We start from the raw sequence: 19,461 nt of genomic DNA, 5'->3' as shown, positions 1-19,461 counted from the left end.
ACTCACCCATTTTAAGTTTTTTAATCCATGAAGTTTCAATAAAGTGGATCTTTGGCAGCAACCACGAAATTTCCTCCCCTTAATTTATAAGCAGAACATAAAAGAAAGTTGGGGTTGTCAAAAAAATTAAACATAAACCCCTTTGTTAGCTAGTTGGGGTTGAGAAAATATGACAATCAATTTTGAGATGCAAGATGAAATGAGAAAGGATAAGAATGAGTAAGAACTTCAACTTTGCTCAATAACCTTTTCATAATATGAAGTATAATATTGCATTCTTCACTATGATTGGTTTACAAATTTCACCTATATTCCCCTATTTTACATTTGCAATAAAAATGGAACACATTATCTTGCACTATAACTTGTAATAAAAATGACCACCTATTCGTTATTTTACACTTGAAGGCACACAACATATTTTTTTCAAATTTATTCTTCCTATTTGTGAAACATAGTTATATTTGTCAAATTTATTTGACACTTGACAATTAAATAATCTTCTAATTCTTGATTTCATCAAGAGTTTGGATAGAAATTGAATGTTTAACATCACCAAAATGGAGTTCATGTTTACCCATTGGGATTCTTCTAACCCCAAACTCATCCACAATGGAAAGGTGCTTACACACATGAACACCAACCTTGACTCTTTGCTTTGAACCAGCAAGTACATGTACTTTGTGAAAGGTCACTAATTGTTTAACTGAATTCCATTTCCCAAATGGTGGCTTTGAGAAAATAAGAAGAGTATGACTCCCATCCATTGACCCTTCATTTTTCACATCAACATGGAATCCTAACTCTAATGCACCACAATTTGCATGGCTAACTTTGATTGCTTTGCTTGAAAATGTTGAGTTTTTTAAGGCACTAAGGCTTGTAATTGGAACTGAAACCTCTTTAGGAGCAATTACTAAGGTGTGGGTGAATCTTGTGTAACTTAGCCCATGACCAAATGGGTATACTACTGGACCCTTGTAGAATCTGTAGGTCCTTCCTGGGTACCCTGATGCTGGGTTTGAACGCATATCCATGTTTGTCATAGGCACTTTATTAATATATTCCTGTGGGTACCATGTATTAGGTAACCTTCCTCCTACATAACAAGTCCAACCCAAAACAAAGTCAGATATAAAAAGTATTTTATATTTTATCCATCTTTCTTTATTATTGTATAATAGTAGTGTCTGATTGCTGAAAGTTCTCATCTAGTTTAAGGGAACGTTTAATAAACATGTTAGGATGAACAAAATTTATGTCTTGTGTATATAATAGATAAAATACAATTGGATAAGAGTTAAAAGTAAGATATTTGGATTCCAATAAACTAAGGAGAACAAAATAATATAATATTATGTTTTTTTTGGATAATCCAAACAACATTCTGTTTTGTCCTCTAACAACCTAAGAGCACTACACCATATTGTTAAGAGTAACTATACATGCAAATTGGATCAAATTTGAATATTAGTATATTAGATATGAATAGTTGTTAACCTTAATAGTTTTTAATGAAAATAAAATATTTCTTTATATTAGGATATCAGTTATCACATTCAGCCAATAAAATCATGATAAGTACCTTTCTTTTTTTAGTTTTTAGAAATATTTATATAGAAAATGGTTAAATATAAAACATGTGATAATTCTAGTGACAGAATAAAATAACTTATCTAATAATATATTAGATATGGTACCTGGGTTAGTGGTGCCAAAGATGACATCAGCTATGGCAGTTCCTCCAGCTTGACCAGGATAACCAACCCACAAAATGGCACTAATCTTAGGATCATTTTTGGCAAAAGTGACATCAACAGGGCCACCAGACATGATGACCAAGATAACTGGGCCTCTAGCAGCCCTTGCTACCCTAGACACAAGCTCTTGTTGGTGACCTGGTAAGAGAAGACCAACCCTATCTCTGAATTCTGCTTCTATAGATTGGTCAAGACCCACTACTAACACAGTTGCATCAACGTTCCTGGCTACAATCTCTGCTTTTCCAAATAGATCATTTGCATTACATGCAACATCCCTACATCCTAATTGGTGCACTGTGCTCACATATCTTGCAATCCCTTGTAAGGGAGTAGTATAACCACATGCCACACCTACAGAAAATAATGTCCAATACAAGATATCATTAACAATATATTACAAATATTATCTTTTATTTGTTACAGAAAAAATGCAAGACATAACTGATATATTATTTTTTCTAAACATGAAATTTGAAGTTCCACATTTGAATGTATTTAATCATCATTGACATTTCAAGAAAAATAATACAAATAAATGATAAATGATATAGTAATTATAATTGTGTATAGATATTGCACTCAATATAAAAAATGCCATCTTTATTTATGTGAACTAACAACTTAACTATCTTAACTCATGGTGAATTCAACAGGTGACATATCTAGCATTATATTTGATAATATGCATAAAGGGTTTAATTAGTGACCACTAACCAGCATAGTTTCCGATCATGGTAACAGTAACATCTGAATTGGGTCCAATAACTCCAACGGTACGTTGATGTTGAGGGGATAATGGAAGGGCATTACCCTTGTTTTCTAGGAGTACTATGCCTTGTCTAGCTGCCTCAAGGGCTAATTCTTGATGGGCTTGAGTACACACATCTCTAGGACCCAAATTTCCATATGGTTGTGCTACACCATCGAACATGCCCAATCTCATTTGAACTGTAATAAGATTTGCCAAGGCAAGGTTGAGATCATTCTCTGTAATGAGCCCTTGTTTAATAGCACCATCAGTATGGAGTGCTAAGAATGGCCCACAATCTAAGTCAAGTCCTGCTTTAATGGCCTCTGCTGCTGCCTCTTCAGGTGTCCTTGTGTAGTGTTGGGTGTCATACAAAGTTCCAACTGAGTCACAATCTGAGACTATGTACCTATTTTTTTCATTAGAAGCAACAATATGTAAAAATAACTCAATCAAAATTGATTGAATAATAATTATTAAACATGTGTAAAGTTTAATTATATATGATTAGAATTTAATATATTATGGAAAAAGTTTGAGTAGTTTCTATTGTAAAAAAATGCTAGAGTAACTCATATTGTAGAAAAGATATTATGGTCACGTCTGAGGTAATTTGGACATGTAAAGATAAAATTCTTATAAACCCTGATAAGAAGAGTATATCAAATAAAAGTTAGTCCAATACATATAGGAAAATAGATGGCAAGAACAAAAAATCATAATGAAATGATCAAGAATGACTTATATATCAATGATATGTTAAAGAAAATGATTTATAGTAGAGCATCGAATATTATATACTATTTGGTACATATAGTCGATCACACCTAATAAAACTAACTGATAGTTTATAGTTATTGAACTAACCCATTAAGATGCCATTGGCCACGGATAGTGTTGCGAAGGAGATTAGAATCAGCACATGTGGGCTTGCCATTAACCTGATTATAGGAACACATCACACTAGCCACTTTCCCTTCCAACACGCATGATTTGAATGGTACATTATACGTGTCCTCCAAGTCTTGCTTACTTACCTGCATGCACCAATATCCCAAACACTTTCACCATCTTGCATGATGATATGATTATCAATGTTGTCATAATAATTGGATTAGGTTACTTTAGGTGATGCATAGCTTTTACGTAAATGTCTTGCTAAGTGTAGTTGAAAAGAATTAGAATATTGTGATGATAATAATGAAAGTAGTGGTAATAATAAAAGTAACTAAACATGATAGTACATCAAAAGAATTTTGTAGATAGTTTTCACTAGATTCCCTTCTAACTTTTCCATTAATGTCACATCTACAAGGGACAGAATAATCAATAGATGAGAAAAGTAAAGGTTTTATGGTGCAAATAAGTGCTAATTAGGTAGTAGTTTGAATGCATCGTTGTCACTTATCCTAACCAATTGCAAGTGGTAACAAGTCCTTATCGACAATCACTTCCCTTTAATGAAAATTATTATTTCTGTCTTGCAAATATTGGAAACTACTTATTTGGACCCAAAAAAATTAGAATGATGAAAGCCTAAGAGATTTCTGCTTTATATCTTTGCTTGCTCAATAAAGATTACTCTATAGGTATTATATATCTTTATATGGTGTAATTACCAATAAAGAAGAAGGCATGGACGCACATGAAAGAGTGCAATCAGAGCACACGAGAGTAACTAACTACCTACTACTTGGCCCTAGCTCAAACAATTAATTTGGTAGATGAAAAATTAAACAAAAGATAATGTATTTAAATTGTAATATTATTAAAATGATTTAAATAAAATACATGCATAAGGCCCCTTTTGCTATAACATTTACGTCATACTTCTATATATGTAAGTTAAGACATAAGTAACAATATTTTTCCATACATACCTTGGCGTTAAAGTGAAACCTGTCTACACCATTCCAGTTATCAAGATCATAGGCAGTGTAATGTTTACAACAAGCAGCAACCTTTAGTCTGTTACCGGCACCATCACCTTGTAGTCCTTTGACATAGCTGGCAGCGTATTTTCCGGCCAAAACCGGATCTTCGCCGGGAGTCTCCTGGCCGCGACCCCACCGTGGGTCACGAAAAATGTTTACATTAGGACTCCAATATGTCAATCCAGCCACCCCTCCATTGTACATTGCTCTAGCTTCATCAGATACCACCTATATATGAATAAAATTCATTCAATTAATTACCCAATTGAGTACAAAAAATTCTCCCACAAAGAAAATTCCTTTTTTTTCATCTTTTCTCTATGTCATTTGGCTTAACACTACCAACTGAATAAAAGAATATTACATTTGGTACCATGAAATTCCATTTTTAACTTTTTTTGCTTCTAAACGTCACATAGTCTTACTAATGCCATTAAATGAATTGAATGCCTTTATTATATATATTTTTCAAGATTAGGGTATGTTAAGAGAAGGACTTCACTCACAATGTGGCATATGTAAATAATGTTTAGGTTATTAGTGAATCTCATATTGTTACAACATAAGCAACTTGATGAATGACCTTGAAAGCATGATAAATGTATAGCCATGGGACCAAATAAAAATAGACGTAACTAAAAGCTTCACGCAAAGTTATTTTGCAACTTGCAAGTGTATGAGATGATTAGCATGTATATACTTCACTAACCGTAATTAATATATGATGGAAAATCCATCGTCCATATTGCCTATTATAAAGCTGAAAACAACAAATAAGAAATGAAAATTAAAGCAACTATAGTTGCCACCTAAACCTTAATTGATTATTATTCCAATCTTAAATACTTACATAATTAACAATGATGTCAAGAGAGACTAAACCATCTAAACTACCTTATTATCATGACACTGTGTCTTTAGTAGTTAATAAAATAATGGCGTAAGTGACCGTCTTTTAGCCGCTAGGAGGTGAAATAACTAGGTTGATGTACTAAGAAGTTGAGGTACCGATGTAAAATTCCACTGAATTTTTAGAAAGACCAAAAAATTAAGAGTTTGATTCTTGTACACTATATTTGATTTAGACAATCATACATTCCAAAAAATATTTATTCCTTACTCAAAATATAAAAAAATAATGTTGATAATACCGTAAAAATAAGTTAGTGATGTTTCAACTTCATCCCAATTATCTAAACCGTATAAAGTGGCACGGTTGTCCAATTTCATATATCATCTATTCCAAATTTCCAATGAATGCAGGTCACATGGGACACGTACATATATCCATATCCATGTATACCAACATGCTAAATCAGAAAGTGACTAGAGCTAGAAGCCAGGAATGAATATATTTTTCAAAAAAAAAAATTAATCCATTCAAAAAATTACAAACCAGAATCAAATGGCAGGGAATTCATTAATTTTATAATTTATGCATGTTCATCAACATCTCATTTATCTAATGGGCGCATAGGAAACAGAAACATGATAAGTGTACTTTATACACCGGCCTACAAAAGCTATTGACCCATATAGATTGTGAATGTATTCCTTTAATGTAATACACAAAATATATATATATATATATATATAATTCAAACAAAATATGTTATTTTAGTATCCATGTATTGGCGAATGGATAAAAAGAAAGGCAAAAGAATCTACTTTCAATAATCTATTAGCTAACTAATGGATGAAACAAAAAGTTGACTTTGATTAATGGGGTGTATATATACAATAATGCTTTATGTTGTAACTTTATATTTTGCGAGTTTTTTTAAAGATTTATATATGTATATATATATAAGATGATGAAAAGTACGAGATAAGAAATAAATATAAATTGGTAAGATAAAATTATTAAATTATATTGTGCACATAATATAACTCAAAGTACATTGATGAAAACAATAATGATCAAATAACTCACATGTCCAATTTCCTGCCACAGGGACTGGTTAAAGGAAGCAGCGGTGGTAATGACCTGAGGGAAGCTGGTGGCGCCTGGAAAAGCTCCGCCGAACTTGGTGCCAGGGCCGACGTTGGAGACGCCGTGAAGCGCCTCCGACCACCACTCATAGCCCTTGATACCAAGCCTCGGCACCTCTATGGCATTATTCACCACCAACCTTATCTTCTCAGGCAATGTAAGCCACCCTATGAGGTCTTGCACTCTCACGTGGATTGGCACATATGTCCTACAAAACTTGAACCCCCTCGTCAACCCGTTATTAGGGTCACATGCAAAGGGTACCCTCCCTTCCACAACCCCTAGTAATGCACAAATCACTAATGAAGCAATTGCCACTAAGCTTAAGCATTTGCTTTTACAACTAGTCATGGCTATATGTTAATGAATGGAGTGAGAAATGATGGAGAGTGGGGTATGTATATATAGTGAGAGGGGAATTGAGTCTTTTAAAGGGTTTGGGTGACTATGAGGTTAAGAGAAAGAAGGTTACATGATTGAGTTTCCACGTAGATGAGAACCATTTGAATATTTTATTTATCAAGCTTAGAACTGCTGATATTTAAGTTCAAATATTAGTTGGCCATGTATATTGAGCTATAAATACATAACCTTATATATATCTAAGATATATATGTAGATATTTAAAAGCAAAATAAGCATAATGTAATCAAATAATAAGATTATACATATGGAATAATATATATGTAATTATGTATAAATAAACACAGTTATTATTTAATTAGTTTAGCAATCAGTGACTGAGTTAGTGTCACACGTAGTTAGGAACTTAGGATCAATGGGTGGTCGTAGGGATGGTCCCTTTGTGGACAATATCATATTATATGCTGAAAATTGAGTATATTATATGCCATAACTTAGGAGGATAGATATAAAAAGAAAACGACACAAAAAAACAAGAAAAAATGTCATGTTTATTATATTTTTTAGTATTCATATTTCTCATTTTTAAAAATCTTCAGACATGCTTGTACTGAGCGCATGCTTGTGTAGCTTGTATAGGTGGGCTGAGATCCTCTACATTGCAATGTAGATTAGAATATAGGACAATGATCTGCTGTCCCAAACCCTATCCCAAACTAAGCATATTATGTCATGTTAGTTAAAAAAATTAAGTATTCATAATTTTATCAATTTTGTTTCATTGTGATTGGTTAGGGACATGCTTGGGGAAAGCAAATCCTCATCCTTAGAATATAAGACCTAGATTAGTTTGTTGTTTATAAAAAAAATTATTTAAAAATGATTTAAAATATATATTGTTATTTTTTTTTTAATGACACATGTATCATCTCATCTCATACTACACTATCTAATAGGATAGGGATCATCTGTCCTTAACAGTGTCTAATTCCCTATCCCAAACCAATCATATAATAATATGGGAATAAAATAAAAAATTTAAAAACAAAAAATAATATAATGGAGCACTCTGATTGGGTTGAGACATGAAGTAAGATGTAGTTTAAGACAGATGATCTCTATCATCTAATATTGAAAATGATCCTTAATACTTTGCGGTATATAATCAACATTGGAAAAGAATCATTTTGAGTGTATATGTATTTAAGGGTAAAATTGCCATTATATACTTAAAATATAAAAATATCATGATGTTTTTCCTTGTGTTTTTTTTGATGTATTTCTCTCTCATGAGATTATCAAAATTTTCTATGTAACTTTAGTAAGACTTGTTTTAGACGAGTTTTCATAAGCGATACATTTGCAACTAAGTTTACTCTAATCATACAATTATATATGAAATGATTGCACAATTCTATGCAACCCCTGTGCTAAACTCCTGTTTGAGATGCTCTTAACCTCCTTTCAACTTCTTTTTTCAATGACATTGATTATTCTTCATATTGGGCGATAATAAAGGCATTATTGTTCATCTATTCTAATATTAAGGTCAAGTTCCTTACCATACAATTAATGTTATTAAATATATGATTTTTTTGTTATATATATGTGCATTTAAAATTATCTGCCAACCTGTAAGGGGCCTAGCTAAATGCTTTGAGAAGTATATATTAGTGTGTATATATAGAGAGAGATATTTAATATATATATATATATATATATATATATATATTTATAATTGGATAAGGGATACACAAATGATAGCCTTATACAATAAGAATGAGGTGCCTTCAATTCTAAATTATATATATATGAGATACTCTACCAACTGTCTTTAGTGTATGACATGTGAATTCCACAAAGCAAGATTCCTTGTCCCACATGCTACCGCTGTCTAAATATTAGTCAATGCAATTATCAAATATTTAATCACACAATTTCTTCTGGTTAAATTTTGATTTTTTAAAAGGAGAACGATTATCTATGTTCATTTTTTTAAAAAGTAATACATATTTAGCTAAAAGTTATATTAAATAAATGAAGTAAATAATTCGGCTATGAAATAAGGTTGTGAAATTATGGATATGTTTATGGTATGAAATAATTCGAGCATTATGTAAACACATCGACAATGAGCTTTGATATAGACACACACATTAGATGATAGCAAATCAGTGATATCAAGGAGGCACTCAAGAAGCAACAACATCTATGACAACTACAACAATTATAACCAATATGTGTTTCATTTTTTTCTCTCATATCCTCTTTCCTTTCAAGGCTCCAACCTCAATTCATAAAAATCTAATTTAGAAACCTCTAATTTTGGGTTTCAAAAATATAAAAAGGGTTCGTAAATTGGTTAAAGATTTTAAGTCCGTGTCTGTTATTGAAAGTTAGAGGGTGAGGAAGAGTAATAGTAGCATATTAAATTTGATATAATAGTAACTAATTCCTCTCTTGTGTGACAAATGAAGCTCCATTTTTTGTCCTCCTTCTTTTGTTGATTGCATAATTTGCACTAAACTTGGACCACTCTTTGGGCCTTACAATGTCTTATCTATAGTATAAGTGTTAAATGCCCACATCAAACATTTAAATAACATGAAATAGACATCTCCTGTCTCACATTTTGTCGCTCAATGTAATATAAAATGTGATTGATTGAAAAAATATATTCAAATTAAAATTTTAATTATTAAGTTTTTTTTGACTAATCGTGACTTATAACATATAAAGTGATACAATATTACGGGATAGAAGATGTTCTTCCTAATAAAAGTTACCATAGAAAATGCATCTTACACATCACTAGTATGAACAACTATTGGAAATATATACTTATAGATCATTACGTGTTATATTCAAATAAGGATATTGATAGAGGACTAACTACCCTACCGCTTTCTGTTAGCAATGATCTTAAATCAACAGAACCCGTGGCTTACGAAATTATCACTTTACATTCCAAATGAAGCAACAGTCTATTTTTTTTTATCCAAATTGTTTTATGTTGTAACTATTGTTTGCTACCAGGAAAATAATAATTTGCACTATTTGATCATATAAGCTATTAGTTTGAGTTCCTTATTAGGATAATTATGTTTCACTTCAGTTTTCACTCTAGTTCTTGTTCAATGCAATGTAAGAATGCCGTATATTATGTTATTATGAGTAATAATTAAATATTTGATCCTTTTTACTTATAGAACATGTTGGAGCTGAATTAAAAGTTAGTTTATCGAGGATGTTATTGTGTATGAGGTTGAGAATAACCATGAACCAAATAAGAAAAAGGGAAGACAAATTAAACAAAAGTTAGATGTTGGATTTTTACAATATAGTAGAAAAGGTTCAGTGTATGTGTTGTAAGCAAGTGTATTTAGTAGGTAATATTAAACATGGGACAAATATTTTGAATTGTGGTTTGAAAGACTGGAAAAAAAATTAAACTTTGTCAAATGTTGATAGATAGGAGAAAGATTGAAATCGAACATGATAAATCAAATGAAATCAAGTGAGATGTGTGCTTTTGTGATAATAGAGCATCGTTTATCATTTAACTTTTTTTGGATCAAAAAATTAGAATTTGAGTGAAGTAACGTTGTTATATTCTTGTGGATAGGAGGATTAGTAGGAGAATATAGTAGGAGGATATACCATTTTCCTGAGTTATAACATTTTTCTATTGACTAAGTGAAAGAAGCATATAAATGGGTTTGACACCACATCTTGACCCAAAACCTTAAGACATTAATTCTATGGTCCATCCACTTATTTGCTCTTTAACTCATCCATTTTTACTCAATGTGAGATTTCTTCATTCACACTTGAAATATTCAACCTTTCTTATGTTTGATTGATCATTTGGTCTACAAATATTGGAATTGTAGTAGCAAATGGTTTTGGAATATGTAGAATGATATAATTTTTGAATAAGTGGAAAATTAACAAAAAATAATAATTTTTTTTTTCTTTTAACTTTAGATAGTGCAATTGCAAATAACATCTTGGTGATAGCATTGAAGACTAAAGTTGTTGAGAAAAATGGGTTGGCGGTTGATCTTTTTTTCATGTGATTATTTGTGGGAGCATATTCTGAATTATGATTGATCTTTCTTAAGACTTAAGAGAACTAATCTCTCTTCATTTGAACCAACAAACTTGGTTAGCATGATATGTAAAAATTAAAGCAACAACTCATATGTTATGTCCTTTTCATTTTCCTATTTACAAAATTAATTTGATGATTTGTATTTAACAACTCAAAAAATGTGTAGACATATGTAATATTGGTTTAGAAAATATTAATCTTTAAATCCTTTTTAATTATTTTGTCTGTATTTTAATTGACCATTGATTCTAAAAAAACGATTAATCTGTGTTTCCTTCTATAACCAAAATTCACTATCACCAATTCCTGAGTGAATACAATTACTTGGGAAAAAATAATATCAAAACATGGGTCACCAAATATTGACGTGTGGGACCTTATAGTTTTAACAGAATATAAAGAGACCATTATAATAAATTGATTTGAACATTTCACTTACTTGATCACAAGAGATATGACACTAAAAAAACTCTTTTTCCTTCCTAACATCAATTAGTTAACTATTCCTTGTCTTTCACTCTTTCAATCATGGAACATGAAAGAACGTGAAGCTCAAGAAAAAAATTCACTTAAGTTAAAACCCGGATGAATATGATATTGAAAACTAATTATAAAATGGATTGTGCAGTTTCAACCTCTCTCTTTTCTTCAAGTATTTAGGAATATTATTCCTTATCTGATTTAAATCCTCATATTGTTTATTACATTCCTATTGTTTAGGAAGTTACAATTTCCTTATTCACAAGTGAGGAGACACAGTTGATTAAGATTTAAGACCCAAAACAAACGTGTAAAGTTAAATATTTTATTATTGACAAAGAATGAAGTTTGGTTAAGTAAGCACTGCAGCAAGTATAATAAGCAACATGAGAGTCCAAACCAAAAAGCAATTAGTCCATTCATTTATTATTGTGTGAATATGAATCACATTCTCAAGTTAGGATAAATTAAATGTATATTTAAGTAAACAATCATCCGGTAAACCAAATTTAATCTATAAAGGCTGCATGTACTATATGCATAATTCATAATTTTAATTTAGTTACATTTCAAATTTTTACTTTTTATAACATGCACCTTACGGTGAAAAAATTATTTATAATCCAAAATTCATCCAAATTAAATCCATCCAAATCTATCCGTTATAATTAATGGATTTATATGGATATAATCTAATGGATAGTGTTGATAATGAATGGATTCAAATCCATTCATTATATCCAATAGATATCCATGGGTATATCCATTTGGATGGATACCCAATCCATCTAAAAAAATAAAAAACAATTTTTTTCAAATTAATTCAATATTAATATAAAAAATCTCTCACACCTTTCTAAGCACAATTCCACACATTTTAAAAATGTTGAAAATTGCAATTGTAATTTTAAAAAATGCTTATCAAAAAAGTATAAACGATTTCGCCTTAGTGCTTTACCCCAACATCTTAATGCAAAGTATAAATATATCATTTTTATTATTGACTAATGTGATAATATAATAACAAAATGAAATATTTCAGGATGATGGACTGTTGCATATAACTTATGGAAGTCCCAATTATTAGGATTGTAGGCGGTTCCGGTTTAAACCTGAAACCGATGAAACCGAACTGAACCATAAAATGCGGTTCGATTCGGTTCGATTCAGTTTTTTGTTATTTAGAACCATTTAAGTTTGGTTCGGTTCACGATTTTATAAATTTTGGAACCGTTAGAACCGAACCGCATATTAAAAAATAATTTTATTTTATATTTGAATGGTTAAGCTTTAAAGTTAGGAGATAAAATATAATTAAGAATTTAGAATTATTAATACATAAAAGCTATAAATAAGACGCAAATAAAAAAAATTAATTAGTAAACAAACCTAAATATCTATTATCTCTATTATCCATTGAGAAAATAGAAAGAAAAGTAAAAAACTAGTATACATTTTGTCAATATTTAGAGATGAAATTAATTAAATAAAGAAATTAAGGAACTAAAAGAAAATAAAGGAAGAACTTGATGACATTACTAATGATGTGGAGTATTAGGTGTTACTCTTGGACTAAAATATTAGTATTAAGTTTGTCATTCTTAAATTTTGTTAGACATTGTCGAAGATTTTATGGACTAAAATTTCAAGTTTGTAGTGCGTTGAGATGTTGAACTATTATTGTTTTACTAGAAAGAGTATTAAATACTTTATTGTTGATGTGTTTAATATTCATTTAGTTGACTCTATACCTTGTAAATTTTGTTCATCTATTTCTTAACGAATTTTCTTTAAATAAGTTAAAAAAATGAACCGTTAATGAACGGTTCAGTTTGGTGCCTAAATAAAATTTGCGATTAATCAAGTATAACTGAACCGTATCTTTGTGTTAGGTTCGGTCACTAAATTGCGTCAAAAACTGAACCGAACTTTTACACCTCTGCCAATTATGTTGCACCAGAGATTCTTGCCAATAAAAGTGCTTATAAAAAAATTTCACAAATTCACCTTTTTAAAAATGTTTATCAAAAAACAATTTTTAAAAGTGTTTGTTAATAAAATTATTTTTTAAAATGTATTTTAAAAAAAATTACTTTTTAAGAATAATTTAAAAAAAACACTTTTTAAATTTTTTTAAAATTGATATTTAAAAATGATTTATTAAATAATAATTTTTAAAAGAACTTTTTTGCTTCAAATTGCTTTATTAAATTTTTTTGTTCAAATTAAAAAAAAAAGTGAGTTGGATATCCATCCATCCAATCCATTAAAATGGATACATGGATATAATGTATGGATTGAAATTTATTGGATATAGATGAATTAGATAATTTAAAAATATGATGTAATGAATTTATATGGATTGGTGAATAGTTTTCTATGATCAATTAGGATCTAAATACAAATTCATCCAAACTCATCTAATTGTCACCCTAATGCATGTACTTCAAATTTTTTAATAAACAAATTTTAGTATATTACTATTTTATTGTGGATATATAAGACTCGAACTTTCAATCTCATTCATTTTATTTCTTTAATTATTCAGTCTAATTATCATACCAATTTATAACTCTCCTAAATAAACATTTTGTTCAAATCTAACACGTAATTGGTGTAAATTCGTAACCTTATCACTAAATTAAAATAAATTATTATATATTATTGTAGTAGCCGTCTTAGCTTTGAGTACAACTTTCATGATAAGTGATGACTAATGTGTTGGCTAGATAGAGTGAGAGTCAAAAAAGTGAAGGATAGATAGATTGTGGAGATGGCAAAGTAATGGGTCTGAACTGACCCAACTGGATCATAAAAATATTGGACCCACAAATTCTATCCATTAACAAGTTTTGATTTTTGGCGTTTTCTTTGGATGAGAACAAAATAATAGCAACATGCATCAATGAAACCGAAAAAGACCATCTCTTTCAAACGATTTCTCATTCATTGTCTCATGCCAATCAAACATTACTATATGAATAAAATAAAAGTTCAAAAATAAAAAATAATACACTGATTAATCTATGACAGATAATGAGACATCATTTATGACAAGTAATCTATGTTCCGATAAACCTAATCTTACATGCATGGCTACTTGGGTGGTTCATATGAGATATATATGAACCAGAACCACGTCAATGGAGGATCATAGAAAAGTTGTTATATCTGAATAATATGCTACACAATACAAATAGTAGTATGAGAATGGTGTAGTTGCTGAATTATTGAGTGTACATTCTTATCCTTAGACATTGATTTTCCATAACCAAGTGGAAGTTTCCATGCATGATGAAAGTTAATTCATGTTAAACTTAAAGGAGCATTAATTTATTGATTAGATATTATATCAATTAGTGTTCATCATCAAACTTTTCTTTTATATAGCACTTGAGTTGGCCTTTTCAAAATGCAACTTTTACCTAAGTGGTACCTATAAAGCTCTTTCTATAACATATTTTTACGTTAAGCTCAACAATTCTATGTTCTCTTTTCAATGCTCTTTTTTCAATTACCATACATATATTAAACAAAGTGTATAATCAAATGAAGCTAAGAGAACTTATTGGTTTGATCTTAATATTATCCAAATCGAATATAGTGGGGTACCCTTTTGATGAAAAAATGGAACCCAAGTCTAAGAACATTGCATGGAATATCTTTGTGAGGAAGTTAAAATATTGAAATTGTGTATTCATTATACACTTAAGATCTGATCCACAAAGAAATCCATTATACACTTAAGAGGATTACTTTGGATAACCAATTGGCAAGAACTTCTGCTTTATCCAGATAGTTTGATTTTATCTTACGCCACTTTTTTTCAAAGAAATATGAGCTTCTAGATGTTACAAGTCATTGATCAAATCACCTCAAAAAAAATATTAAAAGTATAATCAGTTATTGATTCTTCTCCTCATAAAATGATGAAGATTTTTTTATATACAAGTAGACGATTTGTTGCTTATCATCAATCTTTGAATGAAAAAGGAGTGACAAACCAATAACTGATAAGGTATGAATTCGCCCTCATAGGAAGTCAGATGCTTGGTACCAAGAAAATTCTATCTTCATTTCTCTATCAAATCAATCTACACAAAATACCAACGAGTGTTGGTTCAAGTGGTACATGCTTGATTCCTCTTAAGCAAGAACTCGGGTTCGAGTCTTGTGGATAGAAAAAATGCACGTTGGGAGAGTTAGCCCCACTTACCTGTGGATGTGCCCGGCTCGGACAGGATTACCTTCAGTGCGAGGATACCTATGGGAAACCAAAAAATCTACACAAAATAATATAAAGATATTAGTTTCAGTTTTATGTTTTTTTTATTAGATAACACTTTTTAATTAGACATAGATAAAAATGGAACATGAATAGAAATATATGATCTTCATTCATATATTACTTCCTATAATAATGTTTTATATAATTGTTATAAGAGAAAAAAACTTGAATGAAGATACATATAACACGTCACATTTAGATACAAGTGTATTTATGTTTGTTGGTGCTATCATTTATGACTAAATTTTTAATTAAATTAAATTTTTAATGTATTTACAAAATTTAATTGGTTGTCTCCACGTATATACGTCTCTATGTAAGTTTTTCTCCTGTTATGAACTCCCAGCCGATAGGAATGAAATCACCCTATAATGTATGGACCAATTAATATTTGGCTCGGGCTAAAGTTTATTTGGGCTAGTATTGAAGAAGCCCTTCCTAGCCTTATTTGACATGCAATACTTTTGAAATAAATTAATTTTCATGTTCCATAACACTCAGTGTTGTGAAACGCGAGCTGGACGTCAAACCGGCAGAGGTCCTGTATTAGATTTAACCGGTTTAAACGGTTAAACCGTCCGGTCTGACCGGGTGATTTCGTACATAATTAATAATTTTTATTTATAAATATATAGTTATATATAAATGTAAAACTTTATATAATTAATAATTATGTATAATTATATTGAAATAATATCTCTTTATCTTTTTTTGGACCGTAGTAAAACAAAATATTAGAACATTGTCCCATTTTTTTTATTTTTAAGTGAGCCTTCCGGTTTATTTCCCGGGTTTAACATGGTCGGACCGGATTTTTTCCGGTTCAAAGCGGTCCAACTCTCATTTGGTTAAGACGGCAAACCAGAGCCGTTTTCAAGTCCGGTCAGCGGTCAGACCGGTCGGACCGTCCGGTCCAGTCCGGTTCCAACATCACTGATAACACCCTCCTCCAAAATCATGGGTAGATGTTTCAGCAAAAAAAGAAATCATAGGTACATACTAATTTAGAGTTTAATAGAAGGCATGAATTATAAAACTCTTGTATATAGATTATTTTCTTTAAAATATAATGTCATATTGTCTCGTGTAATATATTATACAAATCAACTTAAAGGTCTAAAAGTGTCGATAGATTATATATATACATGTAAAAAAGGTTTAATTTTTCTAATAATAAACATAGCTTCATGTAGTACACATTATTTACAAGTATATGTATGTATAAAAAACGATTAAGATGAGAACAATTGTTAATATAAAAAACGAAAACAATTAATATATATTATTGAATCTGATTTGAATTGTCAAAAATAAAATAAAAAAGATAATAAAATTTGTGACTTTATATAAAAAAGATATATTAATTTATTTACGATAGAAATAATTTATTTACATTTCTGTAAGAATTTAGTGTCATAATACAGATGAAAAAACTTGGTTGTTTTTTATTAAAAAAAACTTAATAAAACACATATATTATATATCATTTTCATGAAAAATTATTAAATAACAATATGATTATTTTTTGAACTTTAAAAGAGTTTAATAAAGAGAAAAGAAGAAAAAGAAAGCAAAAGAGAAATTGAGAAATAATACTTGGAGGCATGTTCCAACTTCCAAAAGAAAAAGTGGAAAACAAACTTATATACAATGCAAAATTCAAAGAGGAAAAACCAAACTAAAACTGACCAACTTACCAACTAAAACCATTCAAACTAATTAACTTCTCGTTTTAGTTTACAATTTTTGGGCCTGGATGATAAGGCCCAACTAGACTTAGAAGATAAATTTTTTTGGTACTATCAAATGTATTCTCCCACCTTTTTGGGTAAAGAACTAATCCCTTTCGGGGTTTGTGGTTGTCCATCCCAACAAGTGTCGTTCTCAGGAATCGAACCATCGACCTTGGAGATCCAGTAGAGTCTTATCACACTAGACTAATGCCTTGTTGATACTTAGAAGAGAATTTGAACTGAGCAAAACGAGCCTTGATGCAACACTGGTGAGGCCTTGATCGAGTTGTGACAGAGAGATGTTGGCCTTGGCCAAATCTGGCTTATGGGGTTTGTGCGAGTCTTGCCTGGCTTGTACATGTCTGGTCTTGACACTTACTTGTGCTAGTCTGACGTTGGCACTAGCTTGTGGCCTTGGGCGATAATACCTTGGATAGCAAGGTAACATCCATAGCATCTAACAATTATTTTTTATAATTAAATTATAAATTTTATAATTTCCGGATATTTTCATACTCTTAAAATGTTTTTGATATCTCTTTATCATTTAAACTACTATGCAGAAATATTTTAAGAGAGAGAAAAGTTGTCATTATACTCATATCAATATTATCGGTGTGTATAAATTGTTTAGTCACATCTTTATGGTTGTTTTTGGGTAAGGAATTAGTTATATTTATTTTTTAAATTTTATCACTGGGTTCTATGATCAACTTTTCTTCTACATCTTTGCCTTACCTGATTCTGAGTAAGATTGGGTTACTGATGATGTATATTACTAGAAATATAAAGTTATGAATGAAGCAAATTAATTGCTTTACAAGTTCTAAATTTATAACTATAACATGATGGTCATGCGTGTATTTATATGATGAAGTCATGCAAAAAAGATAAATTGATACAAACCCCTTAAACATACCCCTTTAATTTGATTTATTTTTAAATGGTCTCACAAATGGAGTGTTCTTTAGTGGAAATGAGGCACTAGTTAAGAGATCTTAGAGCATCTTTGACTTTGAGTGAGCTATTGTGATTATAATCCTTATCATTCACTTGCTTTAGTTTTAGATCTTGGAAGATTTCCTTGGTTTGTTAGTTGATAGTTTCCTAAAATGGCTTTATGTTAAGTCTGTTATTTGGTAAATTTCCCTTTTTAGCTTATTTATGTTTTTTGACCATTGATTTGCTTTTCACCAACTGTCCTTTTTGTGTATAAATTGGGCTTTGTTCAAGCCATAATCAATGAGAAATAATGATGTATTCTTTCAATTGTAATATGGTATCAGAGCTCTCAATCTGAGAGCTCTGTTGCGCATATCTACTCTGTCATTCTCCTCATTCTGATTCCCTTATTCCAGATTCAGTACAACACCATAACCATTGATTGTTATAATCAAATCACCATAGAAAAGCCAGTATCAAGGTTTGATATTCTTCATTTTTCCTTTAAAAGGTTTTCTTGTTCTAATTGAGCATTTTCTTTCATTTTCTTCTAGAACACCATGGCAAATTCTGGTATCGATGAAACACAAGGTAATTATTCCATTCCTTTCCTTAATGTAGATCCACAAAACCCAATCAATGCTTATTACCCACATCCAGGGGAGAACCCTGGTGCTATTCTTGTATCCCCACCATTGGAAGGTGGGAATTACCACTCATGGAGTAGAGCCATGAGAAGAGCTTTGTCATCTAAGAACAAGCTCAAATTCATTGATGGATCCATAAAGTGCCCATCCTCACTATGATACTTGGGAAAGATATAACAATATGGTTGTGTCATGGATCACTAGATCCCTTTCCCCCCAAATTGTTGAAAGCACTGTCTATATTGATAGTGCACAAGATCCATGGAAAGATCTAAAATGTCAAACCTTCTTCAAGAAATCTACTCCATCAAACAAGGAGAAAGAGATGTGTCAGGATACTTCACTATTCTAAAAATCATTTGGGAAGAACTAGAATCCTTGAGACCTACTCCTTCTTGCATTTGTGAGATACAATGCAGATGCAACCTAGTTAAGAGCATCAAGAACCACAGAGAA

The 19,461-nt window shown here is 30.6% G+C and overlaps 1 protein-coding gene across 2 annotated transcripts; it reads right to left on the bottom strand.

Moving 5' to 3' along the window:
* On the bottom strand, window positions 221-6,872 carry LOC109334450 (beta-D-xylosidase 1-like). Of its 2 annotated transcripts, XM_019570241.1 has the most exons (7): window positions 6,379-6,872; window positions 4,392-4,673; window positions 3,379-3,548; window positions 2,478-2,920; window positions 1,701-2,114; window positions 478-1,099; window positions 221-445 (listed from the first exon to the last, which is right to left on the bottom strand). In XM_019570241.1, exons 1-6 carry the CDS (start codon window positions 6,787-6,789, stop codon window positions 504-506), a joined length of 2,316 nt encoding a protein of 771 aa, XP_019425786.1. In that variant the 5' UTR covers window positions 6,790-6,872; the 3' UTR covers window positions 221-445; window positions 478-503. The 2 variants fall into 2 exon arrangements, with proteins under 2 accessions (XP_019425786.1, XP_019425785.1); XM_019570240.1 differs by having other exon boundaries at window positions 228-1,099.

The sequence above is a fragment of the Lupinus angustifolius genome, chromosome LG19 (genome assembly GCF_001865875.1).
Source record: "Lupinus angustifolius cultivar Tanjil chromosome LG19, LupAngTanjil_v1.0, whole genome shotgun sequence".
In the NCBI taxonomy this organism is placed as follows: domain Eukaryota; kingdom Viridiplantae; phylum Streptophyta; class Magnoliopsida; order Fabales; family Fabaceae; genus Lupinus; species Lupinus angustifolius.
Note: the sequence above shows the minus strand (reverse complement) of the source record. Positions and strands in the feature narration are given on the sequence as shown.

What these genes read in the sequence shown, in the direction of transcription:
- LOC109334450 (XM_019570241.1), bottom strand. Translation starts at nt 6,789, where the DNA reads ATGACTAGTTGTAAAAGCAAATGCTTAAGCTTAGTGGCAATTGCTTCA. An exon ending in CATGATCGGAAACTATGCTG is followed by an intron (nt 2,115 to 2,477) that starts GTTAGTGGTCAC and finishes TATTTTCTGTAG; the next exon opens with GTGTGGCATGTGGTTATACT. An exon ending in CTTTGGCACCACTAACCCAG is followed by an intron (nt 1,100 to 1,700) that starts GTACCATATCTA and finishes CTTGTTATGTAG; the next exon opens with GAGGAAGGTTACCTAATACA.